The sequence below is a fragment of the Drosophila willistoni genome (assembly GCF_018902025.1).
Source record: "Drosophila willistoni isolate 14030-0811.24 chromosome 2L unlocalized genomic scaffold, UCI_dwil_1.1 Seg168, whole genome shotgun sequence".
Lineage (NCBI taxonomy): Eukaryota > Metazoa > Arthropoda > Insecta > Diptera > Drosophilidae > Drosophila > Drosophila willistoni.
Window position 1 is genome coordinate 10,732,397 of NW_025814047.1, and position 10,450 is coordinate 10,742,846.

The 10,450-nt window shown below is 33.8% G+C and overlaps 1 protein-coding gene across 2 annotated transcripts; it reads left to right on the forward strand.

Moving 5' to 3' along the window:
* The first annotated feature begins 246 nt into the window (after nt 1-246).
* LOC26529559 (GTP-binding protein Rit2) lies at nt 247-3,952 on the forward strand. 2 transcript variants are annotated; one of them, XM_015176506.3, is made up of 3 exons: nt 248-627; nt 976-1,032; nt 1,642-3,952. In XM_015176506.3, the coding sequence occupies exons 1-3, from the start codon at nt 387-389 to the stop codon at nt 2,154-2,156; spliced, it is 813 nt and encodes a 270-aa protein (XP_015031992.1). In that variant the 5' UTR covers nt 248-386; the 3' UTR covers nt 2,157-3,952. The 2 variants fall into 2 exon arrangements, with proteins under 2 accessions (XP_046865857.1, XP_015031992.1); XM_047009901.1 differs by lacking the exon at nt 976-1,032 and having other exon boundaries at nt 247-627.
* Nucleotides 3,953-10,450: the final 6,498 nt, after the last annotated feature.

The window sequence follows — 10,450 nt, forward strand, 5'->3', positions numbered from 1 at the left end:
TGTCTACTCTCTTTGGGAATTTACCATATTCTTAATATTGTAAGCGCTTCTTAAATATTTTGCCGAATCGTTTCTTTACCAATTAACTAGTTCCAAGTACATTCAAAGAAATATATGTATTTACTTAAAAAAGCTAAAAAAAATAGCTGTTTTGATATTTAAAAAGGCCAGATTTTTCGCTTTTCACAACTTCCAAATTTTTTCCGCAACCGTACTTATCAAATATGCCAAAACGACAACTCTGTTTTTATGTACTGTAGTTGATATTTACTATGTAGTAGCAGAGAGAATAGGAGTTTAGTAATCATCCAAGGAAAAGAGCAGTTTAATAAGAAATTTGTTTAGTTGCTGGGTGTGTTGCCTCGAACTCAATAGACGGTCGTGATATGTCAATTGGATGTTCTGTATTGAAAAAGTCTAGCAAACTGAAATCCACCAGATTCACTTCATCAGATGAGGATTCCATGCAAACACAGCTGTCGAAATCAAAGAAAAAGCAGCAGCATCAACATGTCAGAGAAAATGGAAACATAAGCAAACCTTTGCATCCAGTACAACCAAATATGCGTGGTGGTCTCCGTGTTTATAAAATAGTGATACTGGGGGATGGTGGAGTTGGCAAGTCCGGTAAGTAGAAATGAAATGATTAGAAAGGAAAGTGAATGAATGTGGACATTCGGCGCAATAATTAAAAAAAAAAGTACATACATGCATATGTACATTCATATGTATGCATATGCATAAGTACATATAATACCCTGCGCAGTTTGTCGGTGTGTATGCATGTACATATATGTACATACATATGTATATTTAATACATTATGTGCATATACATGAATATACATACATATATGTGTACACACATCTAAAAGTATCTACATATGTACGTTAGTTTGTGCTTGGGCTTTTGGCGAAAAATCAATAAAATACCCTTATTTATATCTATGGCCAACGCTAACAACTGGATCTTCAGCTGTTACATTACAATTTGTGAGCCACAGCTTTTTGGACTATCATGATCCCACTATCGGTAAGTCTTACTTAAATATTTATTATACATACATACATACATGCATACATATGTATGTATACACATTATGTATGTATATTACATTACTTAAATTAAGAACCTTAATGTGTTTACAAAATTTCGATTTTGCTGATCAAAAGTATATTTGTATACTTCTGTGGGGTTCGATATGGCTGTGTTAATACAAACTTTGATTGCATCTGATTTTTTTGGTGTGTTTGATATAGTATTTAGCCACCACATATTTATGTACATATGGATGTAAAATAAAAGCCTTTCGATAAAGAAAACATAAATGTGATTTAAAACTTTGGCGTCCCGCAGACAGCCAAGAAGGCCTTTCTTCGTTGACTGTGGCCAAGCTTCGAATTTAAATGTGGACAAATGTGTTTATATGTTTCAAATTATTGTTGTAATGTTCGGTTATATCGATATGATCCATATTTTCCTCATCAATTGCTCTGAAGGTGGCTGACGAACCGTGTTTTAGAATTAACACCGAAAATTCAACAATGAACATGGCTTCAAGTCAGTTTTAAGTTTTGTTATATTTAGACAAATTTACTACAATAACATTTAAACTGATCATAGCTTTTCTCCCATTTGCAGAAGACTCCTACCAGCAACAGGCGGTCATTGACAATGAAGCCGCTTTGTTAGATATCTTGGACACTGCAGGACAGGTTGAATTCACTGCTATGAGAGACCAGTATATGCGATGCGGTGAAGGGTTCATTATATGTTATTCGGTAACTGATCGACATAGCTTTCAGGAGGCTTCCGAGTACCGCAAATTGATAACTCGAGTTCGACTCTCCGAGGATATACCGCTAGTTTTAATAGCTAATAAAGTGGATTTGGAATCTCAACGTCGTGTAACCACAGAGGAAGGTAAAAATTTGGCTAATCAATTTGGTTGTCCATTTTTTGAAACATCTGCAGCCCTCCGTCACTATATAGACGAGGCATTCTACACTTTAGTAAGGGAAATACGCAATAAAGAAATACAAAAGAGCAATGACACCAATTCGGAAAAGTTGCATTCTCGTCATCGACGGAGCCGCTGGTGGCGTATACGTTCCATTTTTGCTTTAGTATTTCGACGCAAACGCAACCTGAATTAGTCAACACATAAAATTTACGATAATAATATTTTTATGATTCCCACAAAAATTAGAGGGTCCACGTTATGTATTATTTGTTATAATATTTCAGGAAAAAAATACATTTTCATAATTTTCACAGATCCTTAAAATTAAAAAAAAAAAACAAACGTTCATATTTAATAAACCAGGTGTCCTAAATTATAGAGCAAATGACAAACAAAGTTTGTTTTTTGTCGATTTAATGAAAAACATACAAATAAATGTTGAATTTTGTGTATCCTAGAAACTGATATCTAGAATTACTCTACATATGTATGTATTTATGAGATTTGTATCAGACCCAAACGCTTATTTTTCGAGAACACATATAATTTTGGAAATATTTTGTTTTAATATTTGCAGTGGTAAAATATCCTAATGCCATGTTATATTTATTTATTATGTTTTATATTACCAAGTTTTTTTTGTTAACTACCGTTTCTTATCTTCTTAAGAACTAAAATTACATCCCTTAAGGGGGGGTATAGTTAATTCATGAAAAAATCTGTAATTTTTTAAGAATTTCTATTGGCGATATGGATAGTCTCAGTTCAATTTTTGTTTGCCAGTGTGATAATACAATATTAATACAATATGTCTGATAATGTTCATCCAAAAATATTGAAAATTGAGTGAGATACGGGCAATCTCCGGCGGGACCTCGAAAAAAGGTGGTTTGCGGTGAACATCGTAACTCGTCACAGAATCATCGGAAATAAAAAATTTAAATTGCATTAGGTGAAGGACAAAATTCGCCAGGTATCGCTGTCGCGTTTTTATTTGTAATTTTTTTCAATTTTTAAAGGCACTTGAAAGTTAAAAACCCCTTTCTTCGCTCAAAAAACCGAGTCATTTGTTGTTGTAAAAATAATAAATTTAAAGAAAAAAAAAATTCGACAGATTTACCTGAAGAATTCAGTGAAAAAGTACTGTGAAAAACTTTAACGATTCGTCCAGTAGATTTTGGTGGATCGTGTTCACCGACTTTGAAAATGGCAACTTTTCATGAGAGCGTTTTAAAGTTTTGGACACCCAAAAATCTAATATAAAACAGTCGGCGGACCTGCGTTCAACTGCCCATAACTTTAGAAGTTTTACTCGGATCGATCTAAAATTTTAACACAGTATTTTTGAGATGTTGTGCGTTCAGAAAAAAATAATAAAAAAAATTCAAAAAAAAAAAATTTAAGTACTATACCCCCCTCTTAATTAAACGCTTCATAGGTAAAAATAATATACGAGTTGTAAAATAGAATTTTAATGAGCAATTAGTTACAATAAGTTGTTTAATTATTGCAATAAATTGTATTACCTGGCAACGTTAAATTATTATTAAGTTAAAGAGTAAAATTTAAGGGGATTGTACAACACACAGACAAAGCGTTCCCGTTTTTATAATCTATGAACATAACCATGTTTTTGTTACTGCTAGTTCAACATTTTTAATAATAAATTTTACCTAAGTTAAAGTTCGAAAACATAAAGTAAAAAAAATAATAACCACCAACATTTCAACAGGTACAAGTTTATTTAATATACATCATATCATTGTATTGCCCATAAAAACAATGCAAAAATAGTCATTTGTTAAGTAGTTAATTTAGGTCTGGTATTTATACACATATACATATACATATACCATTTCATACAGCCTAAGTATCAATCAATAGGGAAATCTCTTGATTTTTTTGATGAAGTTAAGAGGAGCGAGTCTATAAACTGGGAGAGATAACAACAACAAAAATCAATAAAAACAACTTCCAAACATTTTTGAAGATCGTTTGTTTTGTTGAAGACACAGCATATCGACATAAGAACTAGAACAGGATTGAAGCATGACAAGGGTAAGCAACTTGCTTCTTTGATATTTTTTAATTAAAATATTTTTTTCGTAGTGTAACACATTTTAAAAGTAAACAAACATAAAGAAGTAACATTCAAATAATAAACATTTTAATTTCTGAAATAAATAAATCTTTTTTTTTTTTGACAACTCTTTAACAGGTCATGTCGATTCATAATGTCGAATCAAATTTAACGGGATTTTTATGCGGAAACCCAAAATATAATACAGTTAGTGTTGTGAGAAAAAAAATAGAAAAATGCACTTTAGCTTATCGCCATGGGATTCTCTACAGAGACAATTATTATTCTTATTCGAACAATTTTTTCTTACCCAGTACCATATTAAGAATTTTAAGTGAAACAAGCGGAGTAAAACTAAGAAACAATTAAACATATGACTAATATCCAAGACTTCAGAAACAGTATATACACTGGCGGTCATGAAAACCGCACCACTTGAAAATTTCATGTTTTTTTGGAATCGTTCAGATAAAAATAAGAGAATAAGGTTTCTTTATTAACAATAAGATAATTTACTAGGAAAAAGACGTTATGGAGTAAAATATTTATTTCTATACTATTGATATCCTTGATTTTTGCCCCAAACAAAAAACAGCAAAATTGACCAAAATTCAATGGTTAGCGGAAAAAATTTCTTGTGGGCTCATCTCCGATGTAAGATTTATAACTCATTTAATTTTTTTAAAAGTAATGTTAAATGAAAATAAAAAAAATACTAATAGGTTGTCACGCCCCCTTTAGCCTGTATAACTGCCATTATTCGCGACGGCATTGAATCAACAAGGACTCGCAGAGTATCCTCGGTAATAACGTTGTCCCAAACATTTTCCAAGGACGAAATCAGCTGCAACTTATTTTGTGGTTTCTGGTCTGTCAGCTTTCGTTTTATTTCGTGCCATAAGTGGCCAATAGGGTTTAAGTCGGACGAATTTCCCGGCCAAGTCAAGCGAGAATTCCTATGTCCTTAAACACTTTTGTTAACTAAAAAAAGACAAAAATTTTTTAAATATTTTTTTTAGTAATTTCGTATTTGGAAAAGGTGACATCATCAAATAAAAACAATACTTGCTCATTTGGCTCGATGGCATTATGCAGAGTCGACTTTGAAAATTGCATACTAATTCTACTACAAATGCTCTTCTATTGCCGGTACCAAAAACTCGTAGAATTAGTATGCAATTATACTACTACTACAAATGCTCTTCTATTGCCAGTACCAAAAACTCGTAGAATTAGTATGCAATTTTCAAAGTCGACTCTGCAAAATGCCATCGAGCCAAATGTGCAAGTATTATTTTTATTTGATGCTGTCACCTTTTCCAAACACGAAATTACTAAAAAAAATATTTAAAAAATTTTTGTCTTTTTTTAGTTAACAAAAGTGTTTAAGGACATAGGAATTCTCGCTTGACTTGGCCGGGAAATTCGTCCGACTTAAACCCTATTGGCCACTTATGGCACGAAATGAAACGAAAGCTCACAGACCAGAAACCACAAAATAAGTTGCAGCTGATTTCGTCCTTGGAAAATGTTTGGGACAACGTTATTACCGAGGATACTCTGCGAGTCCTTGTTGATTCAATGCCGTCGCGAATAATGGCAGTTATACAGGCTAAAGGGGGCGTGACAACCTATTAGTATTTTTTTTATTTTCATTTAACATTACTTTTAAAAAAATTAAATGAGTTATAAATCTTACATCGGAGATGAGCCCACAAGAAATTTTTTCCGCTAACCATTGAATTTTGGACAATTTTGCTGTTTTTTGTTTGGGTCAAAAATCAAGGATATCAATAGTATAGAAATAAATATTTTACTCCATAACCTCTTTTTCCTAGTAAATTATCTTATTGTTAATAAAGAAACCATATTCTCTTATTTTTATCTGAACGATTCCAAAAAAACATGAAATTTTCAAGTGGTGCGGATTTCATGGCCGCCAGTGTATGTATGTACATATATTATTGATCAAGACGATGAGAAGAGTTCATACTTATAGCCATGTCCATGTCCGTCTGTGCGTATAAATTCAACCTAAACTGCTGTACTTAATGTTAAAGTACATAAGAATCTAATGATAATTTCTATTGGTTTCAGTAATGGACTAACATTTCTAAGACAAGTTCATATGTCCGTCCGTGCGTCTTAATTTAACATAAACTTCTCCCAGATTGTTGAAGCTACATAACAGGCATTGTATATTATAATAGGAACGAACGATTCATTGCATTTCATTTTTTCTATGCTACTGTAAAATATGTACATATATGTACATATATGTATGTATGTAAGTAACAAATGTGTGAAAATCTCCCAAGTGAGCCACCTAAAAAAACTTTTGCGTATTTTTTACTCAAAAGTATCTATTTCGATTCATATGAATAAAGGAAAAATTCATTTTGAACAGTTTTCAACGATTCGAACTTGTACCAAAGTTACTAGCAGCAATACTTCGTTGCATGCAACTTTGAACATTTTTTTTTCTTACTCGCTACTTTTGTCCACAATTTTTTTTAGCCTGGCCATTTATTCGGCAAATATCTAAAAATAGTTTTTTTTCTTTTGTCTAAGCCGCGTAATTTCAAGAGATATTAAGAAAAATCAAAATATTTCTGTGTTCTGGATGTGATTATTAGAAGTCTTTTACCTTATACCAATTTTTGATTCATAACGTATTGAATACGAAAATAAAATATCAAAGAAGCTAACATCGGCTATGCCGAAGTTTATATACCCTTGCAGTCCTAGGTAATAATAATTTTACATGTTTCTTTTCTGCAACTCAATTCATCAATATACAAACAAAACAATTTTACTCTCTATTTTACAATTTGTTCTTCTTCTTCCCTTATTCCCAAAGCAAAGCAACGCACGCATACACATACAGTTCATGTAGCGTTGCGTCTGTGTGTGTTATATTTATCCGATCACATTCAAATTTTGGGATCTGGTGTTTTATATCCAATATTATCACATATGAAAATTTCATAGCATACTCCGATTTTTATGAAAATGTTTCTTCTAGTTCTTCTAGAGCTATATGATATAGTGGTCCGATCCTTATGAATTTCATACTTTATTTTTCCCGGGTAATAAAAAACCCCGAAACAAAATTTCAGACTGATAGCTCTTAAGACGGCTGAGTAAAACGCATACGCACAGACGGACGGACAGACGGACATGGCTATATCAACTCAGCTTCTCATGCTGATCAAGAATATATATACTTTATGGGGTCGGAAACGTCTCCTTCTGTGCGTTACAAACATCTGACCAATTTTATAATACCCTCTGCAAGGGTATAAAAATTATAAGATCGTATTAGGTTTCAAGTAATCATTAATAAACAGGGTATATAACAGTGGGACCAGATGACTGCCTTGGGGGACACCTGACGTAACTCGAACAGTTTTAGATATTGAGGAACGAAAAGACACCTTTTCGGTTCTGCCAATAAGATAGGATTTTAACCAAGCCAACAGTTTTGGGGAAAAGCCCATAAAGCCTTACTAAAGTCGGTATAAATAACATTTAACAGTTTGACACTTATTACGGAAGCCATGGTGTACAAGGGTAATCTATTCTAAAAGGTTGGTATATCCGATTTGTTGCCCTTTTTAAAAAGCGGAATACTAAAAGACTCCTTCCAAACATCAGGAAAGCTACAAGTCTCACTCGTTATAAATCGAACACATTTTAAGGATGCAACTAGGTATATTATCAGGCCCAGGTACGAAGGAAGACTTCATAGATGAAGTCAGTAATACTAGTAAAAAACAATCAATTTAAATGTGGGATTGAGAAAGAATAGGATGTGGGATCCGAAGCAGTAGTAGAATAAGTCGACTGAAAGAATTTAGCAAACAGATCTGCAATATCTGAATCATTATTAGCAATCTGCTCATTAGGTCTGAAGGTGGAAGGTAGTAAATTACAACGTCGTTTAGAATTAACAAAGTTGTAAAATCTTTTGGGGTTCTTATAGAATTCAACCTACAGCGCACGATATAATTATTGTAGCATTGAGTATTTAAGAGACAAAATTGAGACCTCGCTACACAATAGGTTGCATAGTCAAGTCGCAAACCAGTTTCTTTAAATCTTTTAAAATATCTCGATTTAATGTTACGGAGATTAGACAGCCTACGTGTGAACCAGACCGGCGCACTAGAGACGGTAGAGACATTCACAAAAGGAACGCATTTATCAGTTAGAGAATTAAGAGCAGAGTAGAAAAAATTCACAGCACAATCTATATCACAACACTCAAACAGAAATGACCAATCAAAAGAGGAAATAAGGTTGTTAAGAAGATTGAAATTTGTTTTACGAAAACATCTACGACGAGAAACTAAGATGTTATTAAATGAATGAGTAACGGAATTGTAAGAAATAATAACTTCAATGGTACGGTGATAAGGATCAGGCTTCACAAGGGGCTGTGTTTGAAATACAGAACTGACAGTGGGATCCGAGACAAAAACAAGATCGGGGATTCTTTTAGAAGAAATAAGTAAAGAATTCAACTGATATAGCGGACATTCAAGTAGGCCATCAAGAACAACACGTTGAGATGAAGGAATGAAGAATGATAGATTATCATCAACCAGCCAAGAAATATTAGGCAAGTTAAAGTCACCTAAAACTATAAGGAAATCACGATCTTTAAGACGACTAAAAATAGTTTGCAGGTGCATGTAGGTCATGATATCAGACTGAAGGAATATATGAACAAGAAATTCGAGCTGACAGCAATGATCACTCCACCGCCACGACGACCAATACGATCAAGAAATAAAGTCATTAGAAAGAATTTCGTTATCCAAAACAGAGGAGTTGAGCCAAGTTTCAGAAAAAACTAATATGTCAGCCGAAAAGGTTTGGCTATCACAGAACAGTTTCGAGAGCTTGGTATGAAGTCCTCTTACTTATTATTATTTTGATAATGAATGCAAAGACTAGACATTATTAGTTTTTTGAAGCAGAAGGTAAATTAGGAAGGTGGACAGGCAACGGACGGGAGCGCTTATTGGGCACAAACTAGGCCCTCTGACCAAAAATTAGGGTCAACTATAGCTGAGAAATACTCATTTGGTACTGTTATTTTAAAAGAGGAGATTTCGCGGGGCCTAGAAAACTTAAACTTTTGAATTAAAATCTTATCAGGGCATATATTACCAATGTAAGCTGTCACAGACGAACCAGAAGTATCTGGAGCAAGCCTAGAGATAAATAATTGTTTGCGATGAGGCACTAAAGTTAGTGAAGGGGGAGGAGAATTGGAATCCACAAGTGATTGAGAGCCAGCATGATCCTGTAATTGACCAGAGTTCCCGTGAAGGATAGATTGAGGTACACCAGGGGTTGTACTGGGTACTTCAATCTGAAAAGAGGGACAAGAAGATGGTGTAGGCGAAAGTAAGATGGGAGAAGATGCCATAGAGAGTGCTGGCGACTGCTTATGAGGCAACTCAAGGGTACATTTTTTGGGCAACTTCTCAGAAGGTGGAACGAACTTGAATTGCGACAATAAATGTACGCTAGAGTCACACTCGTTAGACAGCTGTTTGGCCAGTTTGTTTAAAGAAAGAAACTTTAAACGAAGATCCCTGTACATACGGCTTAAATCTAGCTGCTGGCTGGCGTAAGATGGATAAGTCCAGCGCATTAATCCAAGCTCAGGCTTAGACATAGACAAACCAGTTGCGGCCGTCCAAGCTCAGGCTTAGACATAGACAAACCAGAAAATATGTCACAGTCGCGGCCGTTCAGGCCAGCGCATTTTAAGTGAATAAGATTATCGCAGAGATATTGCTCTATACTGATCATCAAAACGATCAGAATGCTTGCAAGTAGGTAGACAACAAGCCATTGAAAAGCCAAAAGAAACAAAAGACAAAAATATATAGAAATTTATAGAAAATTTAAAAACACAGCACTAAGATAATTATCGATAAAAAATCAATAAATACAAATAAAACAAAGAGACAGCTATAGTGTACAGCACAAGAAAGATTGCAAGAACATTTATAAGCCAAGCTTTGAGAGGCGACGTTACAAAAGTAATTACGCGGAAGAGAAGTTGAGCAGGATTTAGATTATCGACAAATTTGTTTTTTCATTTGAACATCCCAATGGCAGAGAACTTTTTGAGCTTCCATACTCAACCATTTCTGTCTCAATTCGTGTCCGTGTATTCAGGCCAAGTTTTAACACGAGACTACCTTTTACGTTTTATGATCTAGATTCTAGAAGGGTTCAAAATTAACTTTACAAAATAGAAAGATATATTACTGCAAAATCACAGTTCCAATAAACACCATAGGAAGCAGTGAAAATACGAAACCTCAAATGGGATTATTAGCCCAAACATATCTACAACCCGAACTCTATGTCAATGCAAGGGA